The 25,234-nt window shown below is 36.3% G+C and overlaps 2 protein-coding genes and 1 long non-coding RNA gene across 11 annotated transcripts; 2 read left to right on the top strand and 1 right to left on the bottom strand.

Moving 5' to 3' along the window:
• Positions 1–1,453: 1,453 nt before the first annotated feature.
• Positions 1,454–11,829, bottom strand: LOC117146240 (ephrin type-B receptor 1-B). Of its 7 annotated transcripts, none has more exons than XM_033312157.1 (14): positions 11,498–11,829; positions 10,820–11,192; positions 10,674–10,753; positions 9,761–9,941; positions 9,131–9,616; positions 7,610–8,497; positions 7,372–7,548; positions 4,762–4,809; positions 3,927–4,082; positions 3,772–3,867; positions 3,340–3,710; positions 2,608–2,754; positions 2,195–2,524; positions 1,454–2,133 (listed from the first exon to the last, which is right to left on the bottom strand). In XM_033312157.1, exons 2-14 carry the CDS (start codon positions 11,073–11,075, stop codon positions 2,029–2,031), a joined length of 3,321 nt encoding a protein of 1,106 aa, XP_033168048.1. In that variant the 5' UTR covers positions 11,076–11,192; positions 11,498–11,829; the 3' UTR covers positions 1,454–2,028. The 7 variants fall into 7 exon arrangements, with proteins under 7 accessions (XP_033168048.1, XP_033168044.1, XP_033168047.1 ...); XM_033312153.1 differs by having other exon boundaries at positions 11,515–11,829; XM_033312156.1 differs by having other exon boundaries at positions 11,630–11,829.
• An 889-nt stretch (positions 11,830–12,718) lies between these two features.
• LOC117146276 lies at positions 12,719–14,470 on the top strand. 2 transcript variants are annotated; one of them, XR_004459779.1, is made up of 4 exons: positions 12,719–13,528; positions 13,644–13,911; positions 13,971–14,044; positions 14,133–14,470. It is a non-coding gene; the product is annotated as an uncharacterized LOC117146276 (long non-coding RNA). The 2 variants fall into 2 exon arrangements; XR_004459778.1 differs by having other exon boundaries at positions 12,729–13,528; positions 13,971–14,048.
• A 576-nt stretch (positions 14,471–15,046) lies between these two features.
• Positions 15,047–23,390, top strand: LOC117146275 (homeobox protein onecut). 2 transcript variants are annotated; one of them, XM_033312271.1, is made up of 5 exons: positions 15,047–15,091; positions 15,923–17,681; positions 18,315–19,255; positions 20,051–20,226; positions 20,355–23,390. In XM_033312271.1, exons 2-5 carry the CDS (start codon positions 15,964–15,966, stop codon positions 20,781–20,783), a joined length of 3,264 nt encoding a protein of 1,087 aa, XP_033168162.1. In that variant the 5' UTR covers positions 15,047–15,091; positions 15,923–15,963; the 3' UTR covers positions 20,784–23,390. The 2 variants fall into 2 exon arrangements, with proteins under 2 accessions (XP_033168162.1, XP_033168161.1); XM_033312270.1 differs by having other exon boundaries at positions 15,066–15,459.
• Positions 23,391–25,234: the final 1,844 nt, after the last annotated feature.

Here is a 25,234-nt window from a genome sequence, read left to right as displayed (position 1 = left end):
TTTTGAGATTGTAAACTTGATCTATTAGGTTTCCCTGCTGATCTTCTAAATTGGATTTTAAGCTGAATTGCAAGACGCAAAAAGTCCTTTTTAAAAATTCTCTATCTTGAATTCTCCGAGTAACTTTCGGTGTCCTACAAGGGGCCGCTTCTTTTTACCCTATTTATTAACGACCTCCCCTTAGTAATAAAACATTCGCGTGTACTTATGTAAGCAGACGATGTTAAAATATGCCTCCAGCACATACAATCTGATCTGGACATCTTTCAAATATGGTGCCGTGATAACGTATTGAACTTAAATGGCGCTAAGTGTAAAGTTATGACCTTTTGTCGTGTCAAACCAATACGCACGACTTACACTTTAAGTGGGTGCCCTTTGGACAGAATAGCACGGGTTGATGATCTTGGTGTTCTTCTGGACCCTAAACTAAAATTTTCTGACCATTTTTCGACTATTGTCAATAAGGCCAGGGGTGTGCTTGGTTTTATAAAAAGGTGGTCTAAGGAATTTAATGATCCTTACATGACTAAAACCTTATTTATTTCGTTAGTCCGTTCGATTCTTGAGTATGGATCATCTGTTTTGAGTCCTCAATACGTAGTCCACTCGGACCGCATTGGACTTTTTGCCTTGCGGCGCCTAAATTGGGGTGCAACCAGTATATTACCTTCTTATTCCAGTAGAGTACTTTTAATTAATTTACCTTCACTAGCTAACCGTAGAACTATGCTTGGAACAGAGTTCATATTTATTTTAGTCTTCTTTCGTTTGATTTATCTATAGCATGATCATTCGGCACATTCTGCTAAAGGATTTTCTACTTGTAACCACCAGCTTTCCAACCCTACTTAATCATCGAACTGTAAATAATAAATAAATACGTAAATAAGTTAAGATGTAGATACTTAAAATATGAATTTTGCTGTAGGCAATCCCACGGTAGTGATCAATCATATCAGTATGTTTGCTTTGAATTGAAGGAATAAATAAATATGCATATTTAGTGCAAATATAAAATTATATACTAATTAAAATATAAATGAAACTATATAATTTGCAATTACATTATCACCTAAGAATATATAGGCCAAAAAATATAATATATTTCTTTTTTTAAGTTTGTATATAAATTTAACATGCCCATAAGAAATGACAAAATACAAATAAAATCTATTTTTTTATAGAAATGAAAAATTTATTTCTTAGCCAGCAATCTTATCGGAGCTTTCTATTCACGGTCGGGCATTACCTTTAAATCCACCAAGCAACGTCCAGGAGAGTAAATCCGGTGGGAAACCCTGACATTGTTATGGACTAATGAATTTTTTTATTTCTAAATTCAGGCACGAAGATCGTTTTCCATTGGAATACTTACTAGACATAATATATAATGATATTTTGAAATCCTACCAATTTAATAATACTGATCAGTGATAACACGGTAGTAACATTATGATTTAGGCCGGAATACCGCACCTTACGTACGAGTGTAATTTTATTGAGTTTTTCACTATTTTATGCAAAGTAAAATTATAATCTAATAAAGATGAATAGTTTTGTTAATTCCACTTCTATCACAACAAAAAAAGGTAAAATATAGCTAGGCAATCATAGCGCCACTAAACTTATATAATAAGCTTGAAAATTGTTCGTATGATAAATAATTGGTACACATTGGTATATAAAGTATAATTTTTAAACAACGTAAAAACAATACTTTTTCTATCATATATTCTATTGTTCTTGTTAAGAGAACCTATAAAATCCTTATAAAATGTATGTGTTTTTGTATCTCACACGTGTCAATTACACTCGAACTTTCCTAACTCGAAATCTGGTATAAATCGCACTTTTTTATTGGCAAAAGAAGATTAAAATGCACGTGAATAATATTGTATAACTTGATTTTTTTTGCTGCAGATGTTGATTCGAAATAAGAAAGTTCCACCATATATTATATTATTTATATAATACATTATGTATTTTTTTATGTACACCTTACACTACTTTGTAAAAATTAATTGTTTATATTATAGTGTCGAGTTGCCGGGCTTGATGTAAAATCTTTTTTTGGTGTCCAACTAAAGTAATTCCCATGTCCGACAGTTGTTGAGCTGTTAACCTAGATATCTGCACACGAAAATTACCATTAATATTTGATAATACAAAATTGATAATTAGAAGAGTTTACCTGTTGAGCATTTATTAAATTAGCCTCTTTAAAATGTTGACAGTATCTAGACATTTTAATGTGCTCTAACCAAAGGTCGGTGCTTATGAAAATATTTTGACCACGCTGTCCATCCAAAATATGATTACCGTCTGATTCTGGTGAGGGTCGTGTTGTCAATAATGACTGTGGTTGTCGTGCCAAATTGTCAAGAGTTGAAACGATACTTGCAAATGTGGGGCGATGAGTACGTTGCTTTTGCCAGCAATCCAACATTAGCTGATAAAGTGCTTCTGGACAGTCCATCGGAGCTGGTAAACGGTAGCCCTTTTCAATACTCTTTATTACGTCCTAGAGATTGGATAGGTGTATTGTAGGGATTGTAGGTGTACAAGTATTAATAAAAATATACTAGATTTTTATCGAGGTCATACCTGATTTGACCAGTTCCAATATGGACGTTCGCCATAAGACATGACCTCCCATAGAACTACTCCATACGACCAAACATCCGATGCTGAAGTAAATTTTCTAAAAGCAATGGCTTCAGGCGCAGTCCAACGTACAGGAATTTTACCGCCCTTTAAATAAAAAACATATAAACCTAATGTAAAAATGAAGGAAACACTTGAGGAAAAAAATCCCCAAAATCACACAATATTACTATGCTCACGCCGCCTTTTTAAACTATTTTATTCTGGGATGTTGAGGTCTGTAATATACTTCAAACGGGGATTACCTTAATCTAAACAAGATAAATAATTTTATTACATTTTTGTAAATGTTACTAATATTCGTCCCAAATGAAATATTTCTGTAGTTGAATGTGCATTTTAATTCTTCAACATTCTTGCTTTTATAGTTTCTGAGATATCTATGTTCATACGCATCAAGATATTCTCTGGCGTAAGAATGGGCGTGGCAAACCCTTTAAAACACTAAAACTTCTTCATATAAAAATTTGTAATACAAAAACCGCTCTCCAAAATCACCTAATGGCATTAAAAGATGGTTTAAATCTATTCTATTCATAATAAACACATCGTAATGGTACTGTTATCATATTAAACAAAATTTCTCTTGTTAGTTATATATCGTACAATGTTACGGAGTATATTAAATGCCTAACAGCTAAATTCATAAGTTATTCGATCAGTTTTACTTACCCGAGTCGTGTATGCATCACTTGCATTTTCAATTTCACGTGACAATCCGAAGTCCGCGATTTTGCATATTAATTGCGCATTTACAAGAACATTACGTGCCGCCAAGTCTCTGTGTACATAATTCATATCACTTAAATATGACATCCCGCTGGCAATACCCCGAAGCATAACTATAAGCTGTAATGTTTGAAACTTTCCATCATTCACCCGAAGAAATGTGTCTAAGCTGCCATTTTCCATGTACTCAGTAATAATCATAACTGGATTAGACCGAGTAACTACTCCCTGTAGATAAATAACGTTTGGATGATCAAACTGTCCCATAATAGAAGCCTCTGTCAAGAAATCACAGCGCGCTTTTTCCGAAGATCCTGTGAGAACGAATGTTTAAGATACTAAGACAAATACTTGTTAAACCGCATGCAAACTTGCCTGGTTTTAAAGTCTTTATTGCCACATCAATGTCCTGTACAAAGTTTGGGGGTATTTTTAAGCGACCACGACATACATCGCCAAATTCTCCACCTCCTAAACAATGTTGTTCGTAAGATACTAAAAATAGTATAAATGTAGCAAAAAAAACTTACCGATAATAGCTTCTATTGTAATGTAGTTTGCATCGATTTCTCGAGCGAATTCCCTTATAGCCTGATTAGGATCTTCATATGTATGGGGATCTACGTAGCTTCTACTATTTCCAAATAAAGGCGTCGTCACTAAAATGGACACCGGAAAATAAGAGTCTTGACAAAATTACCAGTAATCCTAATAAATATTTACGTATATATACATTATTAATATTAAAGATACAATTATTAGTATGGATTGAAAATAAATAACAAGCCAAGATTGTTGCATACCATATCAGTCTGTTTTTCAATTTTGTTAAAATTTTTCTAACAAGAAGAAAGACATTTTCATCAATAAAGTTGAAGAGAGCTCTAAAAGACGGAGCATTTAAAATGCTTTATTTGTTTCTATTTATTTTTTCTTATAATAAGGCCTGACAAAAGTTACCCATAAACATAAAGAATTTCGGACGCGGAAATTAATTATATTTTATTAGTTTGTACAAACACAACCGTTTTCCGAGGCTAGATTCGGTTCTAATTCAGAGACTTGAGTTCCAATTTCACGTATTGTTACGGAAAAGTTAGTGTTGTTTATTTGTAAAACAGTTAAATGCTGAACTCACTCACTGCCGGTTCGACAAGCACAAAGACAAAAACTGCAGACTGTCAGCTAACCAGGAAAACTATTAATTTAAAAGTGAACACGCCTTTAGAAATGGATTTCGAAAACTGATATTTTACATATCTACTTCTAATGAAGACACCATCCATAAATATACTAAATGCATGCGACCAAAACCACTTAAGCTTAGAATATAGCAAAGATATACAAAGTCACGAAAATTTATACCGTTTAAATGAAGTGTTTTAACAATTGGAGTAGTATCCATAGAATTAACTAAAAATAAAAATAAAAATATGTTGTATTGTATTGATATAGCATTTATATAATTACCAAATGGAAAATTCACGAACAAAAAGGTTATACTCGACGACCCGACGCCATCTACGCTATACGTATTCATCGACAAGCCGGTATTTCTTTTCTTTCGGAGGTTTCAACTAGTCCGACAAAAAACGTAATAGAGAAGCACCCACTGACAACAGACCGTATCCAGATCTTTTAAATCGCTCGAAAATTTTAAAGTAATTCAGCCGACAAAATGGATACGGAAAATATGCCTTATCTGCACACATACACATTTATGTAGTCAATTAATACTCATTTTTATTATAGTCAAATATTATTCCCCTTGCAGAGGGGACACAACTTTAAGTCAGTAGTTTGGAACATACGTTTGTGCTGCTGTCTGACCGTTCTCTCAATTTGAAAGTTTTTTTCGTTATATTACAAGTGGTTTCGGCACGCACCTGATTGCATAATCATACAAAAATAAATAAATCCTCGAAATTGATTTAAATCAATATATACACATCTTAATAATGGATACTACCTGAGTCGACTTGCTCATGTCCGTCCGTCCCTCTGTCCGTATGAACGTCAAGATCCGGAAACCATTTCCAATTCTCGACATCGCAAAGGTGTCCCTACTTAAATCAAAAATGTAAGAGAATGCTATAGTCGAGTTCCCCGACTATCAGATACCCGTTATGCGAACGCGAAATTTAATTTTTCTGGGATATTGATAGATATTGGGGAATACTATTTTTGTTTTTATTTGCAATCTGTCTTGGTAGAGAATAAACCAATTTTGTAGCGTTAAATAATTATATCACCGGATAAATTGAGCTCCAGTGAGAAAAATTTTAAAATTTTTCCGAAATGTGGGCGTGGCATTTTGTGGCGGTTTTAGGGCGTTAGAGTGTGCGTGGAAATACATTTTTTGCCAGATCAATCGAAATTTACAAGTCTAATAAAATTATGAAAAATTTCGAAAAATTGGTTTAAAAATGTGGGCATGGCAGTCTTGGGCGGTTTGTTTCTAGAATCTGTAGGCTGAATCTCAACCTTCTAGCTGAGATCTCGACAGACGAACATGTATAGATCGACTCGGCTATTGATTCTTATCAAGAGAAAACATCTAGAGAGAAAATATTATCATATTATGAAAACATAACACTTAGGGAACTTGCCAAAGATCAAGTTTTTTATCAAAAACTTGTGTTCAGCGAATTCTCGATTTGGAAGTGAAGATCAGTGATAAGCATTGCAATCCAGAAAAAGTTACAGCTTGGCGCTGTTGATCCCACTGCTGATTGGACCGTTCTTCAAAGAAGATGCGAAACGTAAGGTAACTGTTAATGCTGACGGAGCTACATGACAGTAGAAATCGGTTCATTGAGAGACGAATTCGGTGAACATTTTATTTCCCGTTCGGGATCAATCAATCGGGCGCCTAGTTCCTACGATTTAATGGCTTTAGACTATGTTTTCAGGGCTATGTTAATTCACATATCTATACAGAGAAGCACGATTCGATTGACCTTTTGGTAGACAACATTGGAACATTTATTCGTGGCATTTGTGCTATCAGTTCAAATAAAGATTTTATTCGATTTTTTTATTTTTTTCTTAAATATTTTCTCCTATCTTCCAACAACAGTTACATTCCAAAATAAAAATAAAACGCAAAATACGAAACAAGTCCTATAAATACACTCAAAAAGCAATAGCTATAAGCAATAGATACAACAAACTAAACACAATCGCCTCTAAGCCCTTGGTTAAAACACTTTAAACCTAATCTTAATAATAAATTCCATTTTACTTCCATAAATACAAATATACAAAATAAATAAATGGGACTTTATAAATCGCATAAAATCTATGCAAAACTCGTCTACAACAACTAAAAACCGTTTCCCAAATAAATACATTGGAACAAGGTTAATAGATCTTCTCACTTCCACCTTAGAAGTGATGTTAGAACATCAGGAAATAATTTAAATTATTGCAATACAATAGACAAAAAACAGACATGTATGAACTCGATAAAAAAATTATCTGCATCGCCGTCCAAATTCGGCATAATAGACAAGGAAAACGTTGTTTCTTTTTTAAACTACAAATTAAGCGAAATTTATTTCTTTGCATTAAAAAATACAACAAATAGCTGTTCGACATTAACTACAAAAGAATTCCCTACAACTTTTCAACGAATCTAATATACCCTTTTACTCTACGAGTAAAGGGAATAATAATACTCTTCCTGCAGAATTTGTTATTATTAATTCATTTGACTCGTCATGAATTGAATAATCGATTTGCCAAAAACCTTTCAGCACACCCACATTAATGCCTTCGGTCAGCAAAAAGCTCTCACGCTATAATTTCTATTTGAGTCACATCCCTTTTTTTTAAAAGGTCTAATTTATTATTATAATTCCTTTTATGAATAAAGTGTATGTCGCATAGCTAGTTTATCAAGTTATGATATGTTTCTCATAGTTTTAATTTGTAACTGCGCAACTAGCATATTATTTAAAAAAGTACTCTTACCTTCGTTGCTGGCGTAGTCAAGTGGTAATGGCAAATGATTAGTAGATTTTTTATCAAGTTCATCCTGATGCTTGGATCTCATGAAATATACTGTAGCTATTATAAAAATGACTAGAAATAATACTCCCGTCACGATGGCTCCAGCAATAAATCGTATTTGCACAGAATCGTCATATACTGTTATGATGGAATACATGATTAAATTTTACTGGTGCATAAATATAAGGATGACAATTACCTGAACCAACGGATTGAAGAGTTTGGGCGTAAATCATGTTACTATAAGAACCAAACCCATTAATCGTTTTACAACGAACTTGAAATCCATACTCCGTATTTTCTAAAAGTCCTACTATATGTGCCTTGGTTTCCTTTGTGTTCAAAGCTGATTTATTTATAGCATCTAATTCGACCTTTGGAAACCAGCGAACTTCATAAAATTCAAGTGGAAAATCACTTTGAACAGGTTTATCCCATTCTAGATCGGCATCCTTATTAGTTATAGCCAATATACGCAAATTAAAAACTGTCGAGAGCAAAACCGACTCAGTTGTAAAAACGATTTCAGCTTGACCGGTCTTTACTTCGTTCAAATCCAAAGGTATATTTAATAAAGATGTATTTGAAAATATTATGTCATTGACTGCCACCAGGGAAGACTCGTTGGAGTGCCTATTAAATTCGTTAATATGAGACACGCTATTTATTGCGTGTATCTGCACAGTGTATGCCGTTACCGGTTCCAGATTTGTAAGTGTTATTTTCGTTTCGTTAAATGTATCAGTTGAGGGATTGTATACCACATTTGGGCTGCACATATTACACTTGATCTTGTACACAATATCACTGTGGTATATTTTAGACTGAGTTTCGGATGAGAGCGATTCATTTTTGACCGGTGCGCTCCAAGATATTATTGCACTTGTTTGATCAACAAACAACAACGTGAGATTAGTAGGCGCGGGTGGTGGACTATAACATGGCATATGTCGACCATCATTTGGATGTCTATAGTATCCAGACACACACTTACAGAAAGGTGAACCAGTTTTCGAAGCATTTGAATTGGGAGGACACGGAGTACATTTTGTAACCTCTGGTGATTTAAATGTCCCAAGTGGACATTCTGGAAAAATAAATTAAAATAACATTAAAAGCTAGAGCTCAGTATTATATCACACTTGAGAAAAGTCGTGTCTTCGTTCCGCAAAGCATGTTCAAAGTGCACGTGTGCAGTGCAGGACAGCAAACGCGCAACATAACCTAAGCGACAAATAAATAGTCATGATGGGGATCGAGGCACTCTACCACTACCGAACTATTAACATCTCATGTTCCAAATATATATTTGTATACTAAATATTCGGATATTCGATACTGTTATCGAGAAGCAAATGGGTTTTGCCTGAGTAGGTGAAGTCTAAGAATGCAAGAAGCTTAGGTTCACTTCTAATCAAAATATAGAACAACTTACAAAATAATAAATTTATGCAGCTCCCACATGAACGCTATTATCAACAACTTCCCTTCTTATAAAGACATTAAACTAAGAGAACTGAAGAGCAATTCATCTGAAGTAAAAAAAAAATAAAATAAAAATAAATAGTAATCTGAAAGAGACCGGCCTTATAATATTTACATTTAATATCAGTGCTCTTCCTAAGTTCATTAAGTTCATTATTATTGGCAAAAAGAACTCAATTCGCAAGTGGGAAAATAATAAGGTATTAAACATTGGAAAATTATAAGTAATACCAACCTGTACAAGTTTTATTTATGTAATTCGGCTCATAGCCAGCCTTGCAACGACAGCCACCAGTAAGAATTGTCCATTTTCCATCACCTTTACATAAGTACGTTGGCGTCTCATACGGTTCTGCGTTTTCGACACATGTTCCATTTTGTTTCTCAATTATAGTAATTTCTCTTCCCGTAGGTGTTTCGTTAAAGTGCGCAAAGTTTTCGGTAACAGCAGGACACGTAATATAATATACTTTTACTGCCAGAACGCTAATACAAGCGCCCTGATCTCTGAAAGCAAAATATACGCCTTTTTTGTTCACGGCTATACTTTTCACCTCTGTGTTAATATCTACATCAGAGTTCTGATTGAAGCGCCCCTCGCCAGCCGCGATGCGAGCAATCAGCCTGTAACTGTCTGTTTGCCATGGAGGAGGTTCTCGAGTAGCCGCATCAAACTCGTAAAAAAGTAAGCTAAATGTTTCTTTGCATGACAAGGCGTTTCCTAAAAAAATTTAAAACATTTTTCTAATTAAGATAATTACACTAAATAATACCCTACAAACCGCATACATAACCGGTACTTCATAATTTGTTCACCGATATTGGTAGGATTTTATTGTGTTTAGGAACAATTTTATACACTTACCTGGGAATAAAGAACAATCGCGTATTGTGAACTGAATCTCAATGTAAAGTCGGTTTGCTGATCCACGATCGATAAACGGCGACCACAACCAGTTATTGACGTTGTGATATGCCACATCGCAAACCACATAGCTTCTCCAGTTTATGCCCTTAACGAAGTCGGTAAATGACTCCTCCACCCACTAAAATAAGTTAATATGAAGGAGATATCGTACCGGTTAATAAAATGTAACTTCTCTAAGCCAAATCTAACTTTATAGGATCTTAATACACTATAAGCTTTAAATTATGTACATGTAAACATGCAATATTTAAATATTATATATACATTTGCAGTTATTATCTTTACATATAAAAAGTGGGTTATACCGAAAGAGGCATTTTATAATTAGAAACGACGAAGCAATGAGTTCTTTTCCGATTTTTTTAAATAAATTTCCCGATCGTTTCTATGGCAGTTGAAAAATGTAGCCGGATCAAAAAAAAACATTATTTTAAATTTTGTCAAAAACCCGGTGTATACCAAATAAAAACACATGATCAAATCATATATGATTTTTATATGATTTTTCTCCTGCTTCTGAGAAAATCAAAAGTCGAAGGCAAAGCATAGGCAAAAATCGACGGTTTTCTTGCTTTCTGATTTGCTGTTGCTTTTGAGCGGCAAGTCATAAATTCTGGAAGTCGTTGGCAGACGCAGCAGCATAAGCATATTAAAATCGATCAAAATTAAATGATTTTCAATAAGAAAAAAAGAGCACATCAATAATTGAATTGAGTATATATTAAATATAAGATATACTGAATTGAATATCTTATCACTACCAACAATTTATTGTCGACGTAATTTTGGCACAGTTTAACTAAAAACATTTTTGTTGTTTAAAAAAACAATAGCATATAATTATACGTACCCCTGGTGTTTGGGCTTGAGGTCCATATGGATACCTGGTCCACTCTAATGTAGCTTCTCGAGTTGTATCCAATAGAACAACTGTTGATATTCGTAAGCATTAGAAAGATTTGCTGTTAAGGCTTAATATTGTTGAGCAGTACGTACCCTGATCTGCAAGTGCCAATTTGAAGTGAATGGAAATTATAATAAGCAGTATTGTGCTTAATAATGACATTCTCGAACAAATTTGAGATCTGTTTTGCTCGCTAATTGGAGCTTGCTCTTTGTAAAACGCGGACTTAAGGGTTCTTATAGCATCACTTTGTACGGAAGTTAGAATGGTTACGGAAGAAGTTTTGCTTTTAATACCATCATATTTCACCTCGTCTTTGTCATTTGGGTGGTACCCAACCATTTTCATTTTGATGGGATCGTTTTCGAGCAGTTTTATTTTATAATTGGCTTGTACGCACTTTGATGCGGATTTACCAATGTCGATAGCATTATTTGTGTTTCGGGTCCAGTTTAAAATCCAAGACTAAAATATTAATTAATTATCTTTAATGAACTTTGAAGAAATATGAATGTTATTAATTTGTAAATAATTTAAAGGGACCAATTCCCAAACATTTTGGAGTCGGTATTCACTGGCATATGTGCTAATGCATATACATATATATATATACGGAAGCGTATACACATATGGACCTGCATTGATACCTGCATTTTCCGACGCTGCTATATACATGCATACATATGACCATACATGTTATACATATTTACACAAAATGATAGTGTGTATGTATTCTTGCAAAGGGACGCTAGCTTTGATTTAAGCATTACATGTCACGCATGATTACTGTTATCATTTCAAGATCCATGGATCCATGTTATGGCCTTGGAACACAAGATGTTCGAACGGATTCAATTATTTTATATGTACACTTTGTACTTCAGGATCACTTTTATTGATACCTTCACAGCGGACTACTATTATGGAAGTCTCGTTTTTATTTTAAAGTGGTTCTTTTACAACCACAAAATCCCTTGAAGATTTTCTATTGATAGTTGGTAAAGACCAGAGGGTCATTTTCAGTCTTTTTTGTTTTTTTTTATTTTTTAAATTCACTTATACTCAGCAATTCTGTTAAAACATTTGGTGTCGATAACTTTTATAACCACATTCAAATCCATGAAAACAAATTTTCTGAAAATAATAAGTTAACATAGCATCGACGATATACCACAAATTTGGAATAATGGAAATGGTACAAAATGTCCTAACAGCAATAACTGACGTTCTTACAAATACGAATTATTGACACTTGGCTTTATTAATATTGTGTCGAAAGAATATGCATTACAAATGATTGACTCTCTACTGAAATTATATATAAAAATATCTTGCTTGATAACTGTATTAATCTGACATACATATATGTATATGCATAAGCATATGTATTCATTGCATATCTGCTGATCACTATACGATTCGATTGTTTGCAAATGCACGTTCGTTTTTGTGAAAGCTGTAATAGTAAATCTAATGATTGATAACTTAATTTTCCATCTATTAAAAGTAACTCGGGAAAGAATACATAGGAGACCAAAACGGATGTTCAATTCCGATTAATCACCAAATACTTAGACCAAAAGACAACACTTGGCAAGTTTAACAACATCAACGTCTGCATCGTTGTCCATAAAGCCCGATGTCACCGCCTACGAATGGAGTTTTAAAGTAATATGGTTTGTATGCCAAAATGAATGACTAATGAATAAATACCATTTTTGAAATTTTAAAGCTGGAATCGTTATCCCATTAGTTTTCTTATGTGTTTTAATTTTTTTACCTCACGTCCTATTTGGAAAAAATACATACATATGTACAAATTTAGTTTTAATAAGTGGGCAAACGAAATTATTTATTTTTAAGAGCGGACAAACAATAAAAACTAATTTTAATGGCTGTGCCAACGATAAAAAACTATTTTTAAAGGGTGGGCAAACAATTAAACATATTTTTAAAAGTGGGAAAACGTGTTCAGTTAATACTATTTAGTTTAAGATCTAGGAAAAAGTTTTATTCTCTAATAAAAACATTTATTTTTCATGGGATATATTCTCTAAATTATACCTTTTTTTAAGTGTAGGCAAGCGATGTCATTGGAATACAAAATAAATTTAAAGAGAGTCAAAGTCAAAAGATTTTCGAAAATATTTAAATGTCATAAATTGTCAGGAGAATGGACACACTACGTATTTCTGCACTTTAGCCCAGTCTGCTTAGTTTTGTGCAGACCCTCAAAACTCCGAAACGTATTCAGCTAAAATAAAAAAGTGTGAAAACTGTCAAGGATACAGCAGATTACAGAGTACCCAGAATTTAATATAATACCCAGATTACATATATTCTATACAAACGCCCTAAGACACGGAAAGAATCATGCAGAGCCGATAACTAAAAGTGTATGTTAATAATACAAACTTGTATAAGATTATCTTTGTGAAATGCTGACTAAGTTCACGGCATTAACCGAGAATACCGAAACCGACGTCATGTTGTTTGAAAACGCACCTTCAACATTGAAGTACGAGCAAAGACACTAGAATAATAATAATAGAATAGAATAATATTCTAGTGTCTTTGGTACGAGGGTATACGTTACGTTACCAAGACTACTTTTGTTAATGGCTTGCTACGAGCAAACTACAATAAGATAACGGCAACCATGCCATAATCTGTCTGCTGTCCACTTTAAAATCATGGTGCTTTACAATTTACAACTAATGAAGTAGTCCCTACAAGTCCTTGTTAGCCCTAGAGGAAGGCCACCATATATAAGGTGCAACAACATAGAGTACACTTTACCAGTAAGTACTAAATTTAATGCATTTTACGGATACAAAATATCTTTCGCAATTAGAAAACTGCAAAATTACTATGAAAACTAACTGACATAAATACAAACATTTAAATTCCTTTAAGAGTGTTTCAGACACAAGTTAAAGTATATATATTCATTGTGATTCTGCATTCGCCGAGCCGATCTGGCCATGTCCGTCCATATGAACGTCGAGATCTCAGGAACAATACTAACTAAAAAGTTGATGTGCATGGAGCTTCCAGATACATATGTACGTCGACGCAGAGCATGTTTGTTTCTACATGATGTCAATCCGAAAATTTCGTATACTACGAGTAAGGGGTATAAAAAGTTTTTTGATCGCAATGACAAGGTTTTTAAAAAATTTCGGTGAGTATAACTAATTGCAACTTGTTTCATTTTAAATGTGTAGTTTCAATAATTTTTAGGATTATCGTTAAACTCCAGTTTGAACCCTTCTAAACCATATTGGAAAAGTATGCTCGCAAAATGGATAATGATTGTAGGTATGCACAAAAAAGGTTAAGCCTTGTCAAAACAATGCGAAATATAATAATGCAAATATTCTATAAACTTATTTATCTTTTTAGTGGTGAGCAACTCCGAAGAATTCTGGAATGCTAAATGAGTCAAGGGCAGCCATGTTAGTGGCGGAGAGAACGTAAAATAAAGGTGAGTCCATGGACTTTGGTCTACATCGTTGGACCTGAAATGCCGCAACCCGTGACCACTCAATCATTATACATGTCCGAGAATCACAGTACAGGACCAGGACGCGTGCGTGACGCCAGACAGTTGGAAAGACGAAGACATGTCATACAAACCAATATAACGAATCGATCAAAGGGGACAAAAGCCTTCCCATAAGGAACACACTAGATATTGAATAATGAATATTACATTAAAATATAACTTTCTGCTGCTTAAATTATGTACATTACATTACCAATAATGATCAGGATCACGGTTCGATGCGCTCTAGCTATAATAGCTATGTTATATTACTTAGAGCGCTGGGATTTACCATGTTGGTTTTTGTGACGCCTACGTTGGCCCAGCCCACTTATACGATAACTAAATTCTAACATTATTAGTTGCTTTTTCAATGCTATATGTTGGTCAAAGCCATTTAAACCAAATCCATTTGTCACTTACAATTATAAGCTTTAATAACTTAACCAAACAAATGGATCAGGTTATTTTGAATCAAATAACCATTAAGCCCCCAGCTGCAAAACTGAAAAATATACGCTACTTTAAACCCACCCAAAAAAGTAAAGCAAAGCAGTAAACAATTCAGTAGATCCCAGTTCACTTTCTCGCACTGCGCATGTTCAGGCTTTCGGGGTGGGGTTTATGGTTTGTGGTGCACTGTCTGCATGTGGCAACCCTTAGCTCGATGGTGGTGCGTTGTGGCCGTTAATTTTATTTCAGTTCCGTTGTGTTTGGTTTGGTTTCGTTCAGTTCGAATTGAGTATAATTCGCGTGAGGATAAGTCTTCATGGAACGCGGCGGTCACATAACAAACTTTCGGAAAAACCACCCACATGTGTGTACATGAGTGTATAACCGTGCATGCGTAGAGAATTTTCTGGCCGAAGGTTTCAGTTGTGAAAACAGACGAGGCGCTGTGCCGGAGCCTCTAGGTTTTCCTCAGTTTGATCCAGTTAAAAGCTGCCTTATTTTTAAAAAATTAAAGCCTTCTTACACGGATTCTAAATACATGAATCGCCTTCGTCTGATTTGAATTAGATCTCGGCTATTGGAACGTTCCAGTCAAGAAACCGAATGAAATTTTCTTCAAAAATCTTAATTGTGATTTGTGTAATACCTAATGCATAAATTTGGTTCGGAATGTGCAAAGGAAGACGTATCCGCCTTTCTAAAGATCTACCTTAAAAGTGGACTAGCTTTTAGGTAAGGTAAACTCTGCCAACAACCGGTTTTATCAGCTTAATTATAGAAATCAACATTTAATCCAATTTGTCCCTACGTAAAAAAGGGAAATATATTAGAAAGTGCAAGCCACCCCCTACACATTGCCTTATCCGTATGTGTAAGTAAGTACGACCAAATACTTACGTGTACCTATGTTTGTGTGTTTACAAAGCAACCCTTAAGGTCGTTCGACGATGGCAACGACAAAAAATATATTGTACAACTAATAAATAACAAATATACCACGAAGGCAAGAACTTTAAAGGCAAGAACTTTAATGGAAATGTTAAGAAATATGTGTTTTAATTGTTTCTCTATGAAACTATTAACTATCTATTAACTATAGGATATTAAGATCTAGTGAAAGTTATATAAAAAAGACACAACTTTTCAAACGCTTAATATGAATCTATTGACTATCATTTTTTTTCCAATTTAAAAGCACTTGAATGGTACCGTAACTCAAGCGTCATCTTGTATGGAATGGATTCCTTAAATGAGATAATTGACCACCAAACATTTAGCCAGGAGTTAGTTGAAGATGCATCGGAGTTCATCACTGTGGGTCATCATTCGGAGCGCCCTTCGCAGTCCAGTCAGCAGCCTAATTCTGGACAGGATCTGACAATGTCTATGCAAGACATGATTCCCTGTCCCAGAACAAACTCTTTGAGTGGAGGGGGGAAACACCGGCCCTGCTCTGCATCTGGGTCGGGATCGGCATCGGGATCCGATTCCATTGTCATGGTTATAGACGCACTGGGACAAGGTAATAGGCAGTCATCATATCAAATTGTGCCTCAGCAGTTACAGCAAAGAACATTGTCATTGCCTTTCGGGTTACTTGAACAAGATAGGCAGCATATGCAGCATGAGCGTGATGTCAATACTAGTCCAGTGGACTTTGTATCACCAGACATAAATTTGGATGGCCTGACTGTAGACGCAGACGTCTCCCAGACGGATCACTCCCAAGAAACGGCGATAAAGCAGGAGCAAAAGCTACTTATTGTGCAATCAAAGAGCCAGGATCAAAGCCACAGGCGCATTCGAATGCTTGTGGACGTTTCGAGCGCAAATTCAGGCCTTGACGTGCACGTGGATAATATGGATGAAATTTCCTCTGATGGCGTTGGCTGCGACGACGAAGGAGTTACGCTGAGCCACCAGCATCTTTTGGAGCCGGAGGAACAATTCGGCCTAACAACCCACCATCCGCATCACCAACCTCATACACAGATCCTCCATGGCTTGCACCAGAGGTCAACACATTCGGAAATGGGACTGGACAGTGGGCATGGGGAGGTTCTATCGGTTATCGTCCATTCACAGGACAGCGACAAGGAGGACTGCGACGAAAATGATGATGGGGATGCAGAAGGAGATTTAGAAAATGAAGACGATGATGAACGCGACTCGCGGAGTCGTGAACAGCTGCTTAGTCACAGCTCGTATCAGGCTCTGACCTCGGTGAATGATCGCCTATCTTCGCCTGGGTTTAGTCAAACATCGTATGCTACACTCACCCCCATACAACCACTTCCGCCTATATCAACGATGTCCGAGAAGTTCGCGTACTCTGGACACATTTCAGGAGGAGACAGTGGCGACACGGATGTCAATGGAGATGGTGCAGGTGGAGGAGTCGTTGGTGAAGTCATCAACCAATCCGGCGAGGCAACAGGGACTGTATCAATAACTAGTGGCAATGCTACATCCTCTGTGTGCTCAAACAACGATTGCAGTTCTTTTTCTGGCCTTTCCATGCCCATAGGAAGTGGCCATTTGGGTCTAGGTGTTTTAAGCGGCGTCCAGTCACCATTTTCTTCATACGAAAAGCTATCTTCGATGATTTCCCCTCCGCCTAATAACTATTTGGTCTCATGCGATCTAAATGGCTCCGTTTCGGGACGCGTTATAAATTCATCGCACTTGCAGCTAAGTCACAACGGCAATAAAAAGGAGTCTGGAACACACGAACACACACACAGGCCTGCTGATGTCAATGGAGGGAAGTTTTCCTATACTGGCCACATCTCCGGAGGTGATAGTGTAGATAATGATGTAAACGGTGAGAAGTTCTCTTTCTCTGACCATATCTCCGGAGGGGATAGCGGAGATGAAGATGTCAACAGAGAAAAATTCATATACTCAGATCACATCTCCGAAGGAGACAACGGACCAGACGTCAATGGCGGAACGTAAGTATTTTTTTTAGCTACTCTGGTCGTATTTTATGTTGTCGAGGCGTTCATACGGACAGAATGATGTGTATATGTATTTCATGTGGTCGGAAACGCTTCCTTCTGCCTGTTACATACTGTCGAGATCTCTGGAACTATAAAAATATGTGTCACGCCCACACTTTTTCAAAACGTATTGATATCTTTTCATATTTTTATTAATTTCGTAAATTTTTATCGATTTAAAAAAAACCTTTTTCACGCCCACCCGTACACCTACAAGCTGCTCAATATTTATCGATATCCCAGAAGCCACTAGCTGAGTAACGGGTATCTGATAGTCGGGGTTATCAACTATAGCATTCACTCTTGTTTATTAACTCGGCAGAAGGTGTTTTTGTTTGATACTTTATAGGGTCGGAAACCTTACGAGTAGCGGGTAATTCTTCGAAATAATTGAGTTTTTTAACTCAAACCAATAAAAGGGTGGTGTACCTTCAAAGTTTGTTTAAATATTTTTCGTTGTGTATTTATTAAATATTACTTAATATTGTCAGTATCTGTAATGCTCGACTTTATGCAATGCATTTGGAAATTTCTACTGGGCATTTTGAACCATACTATTAAAAATAATATTTAATTTATTCGAAGGAATTGGCTCCAGATGCACTCTGAGAGGGAAGTGCGGCTCCATATGTCCGTGCCGGCTGATCTGGAAGCGAGGTTTCACATTTCCTCAGAGCGAAGGACTCGACTCAATGTGCCACCTGCTCGAGGTTCTCTGGGCCGACATCTTGCTCCAAACGCTCCGATCTGCCCCGCGGATTGGAAGGCGGATGATTGGAAACACAGCAATTCTGGCATTGTCAGTTTGACCGCCGATATGCCCGTGGTTGTGTCTCTTACTCCTACACCGCCTCCGATAAGAGACGACTCTGTGAGCGGTATTAAACAAAACGAGCGATCATCACCAGGACACAGAGAACAGTACTTCCTGGATAAAAGCGAAGAACCCAGTTCCGTGATAGCAGATCAGTGCAGTCCGGGCATCCATGGCACCCCGCACTCGGTGTGTGTCATTCACCAGCAGTCTCAATCAGCTCTCGGAAACGGGCTTCAATCAAGCAGCCAGCAGGCCAAGGTTTCATCGTGCGAATCACCAAAGGTGACTGTGTCCTCTGGAGGTGGAGGTTCCAGCCGCAATGCAAATTCCACCGACATGGAGGAGATCAATACTAAGGATCTGGCACAGCGCATCTCAGCCGAACTCAAGCGATATAGCATTCCGCAGGCTATATTCGCACAACGGGTACTCTGCCGATCTCAAGGCACCTTGTCCGATTTGCTGCGAAACCCAAAGCCGTGGTCAAAGCTAAAATCCGGCCGAGAGACGTTTCGCAGGATGTACAAATGGCTCCAGGAGCCCGAGTTTCAGCGCATGTCTGCTCTGCGAATGGCCGCTGCCCAAATTCCTCAGCGAGCTCCTTTAAGCTCTGGAATGTCCCTTGGGTCAGCAACATGTCCAAGTGGCTCCACCGGCACAATGCCGACGGATTTGGACACACATGGCGGCCCTACGATGACCCCAAATGGTAAGTAAATATTGAGTTTCAGGCTAATTTATTTTTCACCAATACTTTCATCGAATATTGTTTAGGTATTTAATAAGTACATGTAGTGAAGAACAAGTCTCATCAAAACAAAAAGCATTAAAGCATTAGACGAAAATATACAAAAAAATACCCATTGTTATTTATTTTATATATTTAGTCAAATGTAAAATGGCTTTCAAGATTTTCACTATTTTATGTCTCGTTAAAAAGTTGTACCTTATCTACTCTTACCTTAAATGTAGCAAATTAGTAAACCATTTTTGATATTTTAAGGTAAATTACATATAGTACACAAATATATACATATAAAGGTGATGCGTTCCCTTGAAATTATTTTCAATATTTGTGTCTAAAGACACAACTATCACAACACGACTATTAGATACCCGTTATTCATCTCTCTTGAAAAACTGTTTGAAATTCGTTCATTAATATTCATTTTGCCAATTTTTTATTTGAAAATTTGTTGTCATTTTATTATATTTCGTGCCAATTTCCATCGATATGCGAAAAAGAATCTGCCACTTCGAAACTTCGAAACATTTATTGCAAATATTAGAACAGAAAAAATAGTTTTATTGTTTTTTTATCATAAATTGTTCCCATTCGGTGTACAAAAGGCTTTTTTAATTTTAATCTAATATAATTATTGCAAGGGTATATTAGCTCTGGATTTCCCATTTTAGCATCCTTTCTTGTTATAATATATTGTAATAAAAACTACTTTTTGTATTGAATTCATTTTTGTTCAACTGCGTTTTGGGCTTTCATCAGTTCTGACCAACGAGTCGGACTCTTCGCCTTCATCCACACCTGTTACAAGCGTTTTGGTTGGCGTGGTTAGCTGTCGTCGAAAGGAAGAGCCCCAGATCGAACAAATGCCCCAGCCTAAAAAGCCGCGATTGGTCTTCACCGATCTCCAGCGACGAACCTTACAAGCTATTTTCAAAGTAAGTATAAACATTAGCTACTATTTTAGAAAATGTAACTATTTCTTATAACTCTGTCATCGTGTTGTCGAGGGGGGGGGGGGGGGTTAGATGGTTTTGGAAGTGGATAATTAATTATTCCTTTACAGGAAACTAAAAGACCTTCGAAGGAGATGCAAGTGACCATCGCGAGACAGCTAGGACTCGAGCCTACTACAGTGGGAAATTTTTTTATGAACGCCCGAAGAAGGTCGATGGATAAGTGGCGAGATGATGACTCCAAAAGCACTATGCATATGACACATAACCGACAACAACAACAAGACGAGCAGGAGAAAGATAATGCCCATACTCATAGTCAGTCTCAAATTCAAGTTCAAAATCACACTCAAAATCAAGCTATTAATAATAGCATGTCGCAAGATCCCTATTCAAATCTTCACACAACTGCTATGTCGCCTCTTGGAGCTTTTGATGAAGAGGCTGATATGGACTTGGAACTAGAAAGTCATGACTTTGATTTAGTGGACCCCGATGAACATGGGGATACCAATGATCCAAACGGCGACATGTTGTGACAGCATAGCCAAAGCAGACGTCGAACGATCAACAAGCCCAAAGTATTGGCTCCGAAGACATCGACTCTCTACTTTAACAGCACCTGCATTCAGTCTCGTACGCACATGGTTTCTCTGAGAAGAGAAATGGATGTTAATATAGATTGCATTGTCAGAAAGAATAACGAAGGTATTAGCAACGGGAGCTATGACAAAAACCGGGGTGATGTTTCGTCGGACCATTTGCATCAAGGCGAACGTCTTTCAGATGAAAAGATTATAATAAAGCAAAGCTTTCGCCAAGAAGCACTCGATAAGGAGGCCCATATATTCATTGATGATATAGCTATTCGAAATGGCTTGGATGACCTGAAGGTAATGATTGTCTGCTAAGGACAGACATAATATCTAGCGATCTCATTGCTTAATTGTCCGAAAGTTTAGCAAGCTCTTCTATTATAGGCTTAAAGTTGATTTGAACCAAAATATTTTCAAAGCAACAACAGTAAATACATATATCAAATACTTTCAAACAAATATCTTTCCTCCCAATTCTAAATTATGAACAGAGATTTTAATTGTAAAATGTTTGACCCTGTTTTAATGCTTATCTGTTATTGAATTTTCAAGATGTAATCTTAACAAGGAAAGCTTAAAGAACATAAAATTTGATGAAATCTTTTTTAGAATCGATAGTATGGTCCATATAATTTAATGATGGAGATTATTTCATGGAAATGTGAAGGCGAAAGGCGAAGGAAATGGTCAATTCGCTTAGTCCAATTTTGGCACACTCTTTCCGGCATTTCGGCCGGTATCTCACAAATAAATGCTTCAATGCTGTTTCCAATGTATCAATTCAAGCGGGCTTGTCTCGATAGACATGGTCTTTAACACATCCCCACAAAAAATAGTCTAAAGGCGTTAAATCGCACCATCTAGGGGGCAAACTAACCGGTTCCGAACGTGAATAAATAAATAAAATGGTCACCGAACTGGCCAACAATGTAAATTTGGTGCGAAATTTAGACACAAAAGACCGAATTGCCGCTTAAGTGATCGATTGAACTGACCGTCAATAATTTCCAACCGCTCCTTTGTAAGACGATTTATTGTTAAATTGCAGACCAAACTGAAGATGTTTCACAGTGAAAACAATATAGTATAACCATATATTCTTAATCAGGAGTCATGCCGAACTATTAGTAGTCTAGCTATTTCATCTGCATGTAAATCAAAGCCTCGCGAACCATAAGACCTAGTTGAGATTAGGCAAGCAGACTCTAGTGATACCTACGCTGTGCCCATAAACACAATTAAAATCTCACCGTCACCCTTTATAATTACGTTATAATTTTCAATATTGTGGGCACACGGTAAAGCGCACGAACTAATTCGCTTTGCTGCTTGCTTATCTCCACTCCCCCGCAGGGAGTGTCAATATCCGTAATCGAGGTATTTGACTATGGTTTTTTTAATTTATTTGTGAAACGAAACTAAATTTGACATGTTAAAGCTGCAAAAGTACAAAACATATATTTGTTGAATTAAGCTTCCTTGTTATTATAGAATAATTTTTTTTATTTATTTAAAAATTCGTTATCCTACTTAAAACATTTATATCTTTCTTAACGTTTGACTGAGTACGCGGTTAAGCCGCGTACGCACGCAGGTATATTTTCTCTTCAGCAAAATTTAGAAGGTCCTTTATACGACATTATTGCCCACTAGCCTTGTGTAATATAAGAAATGTCTCAAGAATTTACAATTCACAGATATAATATTCTCCACTTGCAATATCGGTACACCTTGTACAATATATCGAGACAGTCAGTTAAGCTTTGAGAAAGTAACTATGTCGTGCTTGGGCGTACCTATTTATATGTTAAAAAATAATATATTTACCTTATCGGAACGGAATGCAATTGGCCTTAGGCAAAAAGATAAGACGTCCTTGGTAAAGCGGAAAGGTGTACGTATGTAGATATTAGTTTGAATCAAATTGATGATATGTATATTGAATAACAAATATGTAAAGAAAACTGTATCTAGTCAAATTCTTAAGATAAAAAATTAATTTACTCATTTCATACAAATATAATGTAGAAACGTTTATTTAACTATAATATTATAATTCACTCATCCGCATTAAAAAATCCTATATTGTACCTTAGTATTTACCTTTTTTGAAGAAATATCCGGGTTAAAAAAATTAATTTTAAATGTTAATACTTAAAAACAATATGGCTATCAAATAATACCTAATAATTTTTAATATAAATGTAAGAAAGTGTATATAAAAAAATTTTCTAAAATCCTTCCAGTTAAGTTTGAATGTAGATTTTCCATAAACAATAAAAAAACACAATAAATCACCATTTATTTTAGAATGATACCAAATAATTTAAAAATACTCAAATGTCATTAAAGTCATTATGTTAATATCTCTAGGACGTATTATGAATAAGAATATGCATCTTGGTGTATGCTAGTCAATTTAGTTAAAATAAAATGTAGAAAACAGCGCATTAGTGAGGTGGGTATGTCTAGGCACATTTTTAATTTAAGTATATATGTAAAAATCAGGCAATGCAATAATAAATTAAAGGCAAACTTTATTGAGTATTATTACGTGTGAGGTTTTACCAAAGAGGAGCGCGCGGAGAAGACGGTAGGAGCAGCGAATTTGCAAGAAGCCATCAGCTGCCCAATTAAGATCCCGGAACGAATTTAAAAGATGTAGCCACCTGTTAAAAGATTCCAACTTCAGGGAGTTTAGATGAATTTACAGACCGAAACAGCGACTGGCCCAGTCAAAACACGAACGAAACCACGTTAAAATCGATTTCTTTGACTATCCCGTTACTCGATTACTCGTTACCCAGCTAGTGGCGGATTAAAAACCAAAAACAGAATGCGCAAAATGATGTGCAGCTCGGCCGCCTTATTCAGCGGGGCTACCGTGGGACCGCAGAGTCCCGGTGCATTCACCTTCCCTTTAGGGGATACGTTTTTAATCCTTCAGAGTGCTGATTTTGAGAATAGCATCCGGTGTTGCACCACCATTGGCACCATACTAACTCATATGTATGCATGTTGCAATAGAAAACATTTTCACCCATTTTAGCTGCCGTACCAAACCACCAGCTAGAGCAAATAAAAAACTGACTTTTTCATCCAATGTTTAAGTTAATTACACCAACGGGGGCGTGGTAAAAATTATTTTGGCAAATCTATTTAAATTTACAAGGCTAATAAAATATGAAAAAATATCCAATAATTTTTCAAAAATGTGGGCGTGTCAGTTTTGGACCAACAAACTTGCGCTGCTAATATGTCTCAGACGGACAGGGCCAGATCGATTACTACTGATTACTGATCTTGCTATTGATCTTGATCAAGAATATATGTGGCCGCAGGGTTCCGGTTTATGACCAAAAACTCCTGCGGCGACGTTGTATTATTATAATTATATTATTAATTTTTTAGCAGAAAAAGTGGAAGTGATTTTAATCTTTAAGGAGTTTACAAAAATGTGTGGTTCAATGTGTTACGCTTGAGATCTCGGCACGGGCTGCTCGTCAATCCGATTGATCTCTCTATTAGGACTGACGACCACTCCGCTTCTCTCGGTCAATTTGCCTTTCTGGCTTGTTTCCGACTACTATATTTGGCCCGATCTCCTTCTTGAACTTAGATACAGTGGATGTTTCTAAAGGACCTTCACCATCTCCCACTTTCTCAACATCATACCTGTCATGCTTGTGAACCTTTACTATCTTGTAAGAGGCAAAACAACTTTCCTTTTAACTTCAGACAAACGCCATACGTCTGAGTAAGTCTGATTGCAATAAGATCGTTGACCCTGATCTTTTCGTCCTTTCTCTTCTGATTGAAAGCTCTCCTGTTCTCTATCTGCTACGCATCTATATTATTCCTAGCCTCTTGACGCATATGTTAACGATCTTTGTCCAACTCCTGTATCAAAGACTGCTGCATCTGTTTTTTAGGCTCTGAACTGTCAACAACTCGCATGTCAACACCTATTAGTAGTTTGAAAAGGACACTTGTGCTTCTGGGCTCGATATCCATTGTTGAACTTTACCCATATGCTTGTAGCAATTTCCATGGCTCTCTAGCCTCATGGTTCAACAACATCTGCACCACGATTTTGTGCATTCTTTCTACCTGACCGTTACCCCGATGTACACCTGTAGCGATCAATACATGCCGAATCTGCTGTTTTTCGTAATATTCCTTGGACATACGTGATGTGAAAGCTGAACCACGGTCTTAAACAAACTTAAATGGCTTACCAAAATTTACCTAGGCAATTATAATTTCTCTCTAGGCAATTAAGTACCTTCTCTACCCCAGTACTTCGCGTCGGATACAACCAAGCGTATTTTGGTAATGCATCTACGATGACTAGTATGTGATTACACTTCTTTTTGGTGATCTCCATCGGTTCT

Source organism: Drosophila mauritiana, chromosome 4 (genome assembly GCF_004382145.1).
Source record: "Drosophila mauritiana strain mau12 chromosome 4, ASM438214v1, whole genome shotgun sequence".
NCBI lineage: Eukaryota > Metazoa > Arthropoda > Insecta > Diptera > Drosophilidae > Drosophila > Drosophila mauritiana.
Note: the sequence above shows the minus strand (reverse complement) of the source record. Positions and strands in the feature narration are given on the sequence as shown.

What these genes read in the sequence shown, in the direction of transcription:
- LOC117146240 (XM_033312153.1), bottom strand. Translation starts at nt 11,535, where the DNA reads ATGGATCTTGAAATGATAACA. An exon ending in TGGATCTTGAAATGATAACA is followed by an intron (nt 11,193 to 11,514) that starts GTAATCATGCGT and finishes TTAATATTTTAG; the next exon opens with TCTTGGATTTTAAACTGGAC. An exon ending in CATAAATAAAACTTGTACAG is followed by an intron (nt 8,498 to 9,130) that starts GTTGGTATTACT and finishes TTATTTTTCCAG; the next exon opens with AATGTCCACTTGGGACATTT.
- LOC117146275 (XM_033312271.1), top strand. Translation starts at nt 15,964, where the DNA reads ATGGATTCCTTAAATGAGATAATTGACCACCAAACATTTAGCCAGGAG. An exon ending in CCAGACGTCAATGGCGGAAC is followed by an intron (nt 17,682 to 18,314) that starts GTAAGTATTTTT and finishes ATTTATTCGAAG; the next exon opens with GAATTGGCTCCAGATGCACT. An exon ending in CCTTACAAGCTATTTTCAAA is followed by an intron (nt 20,227 to 20,354) that starts GTAAGTATAAAC and finishes ATTCCTTTACAG; the next exon opens with GAAACTAAAAGACCTTCGAA.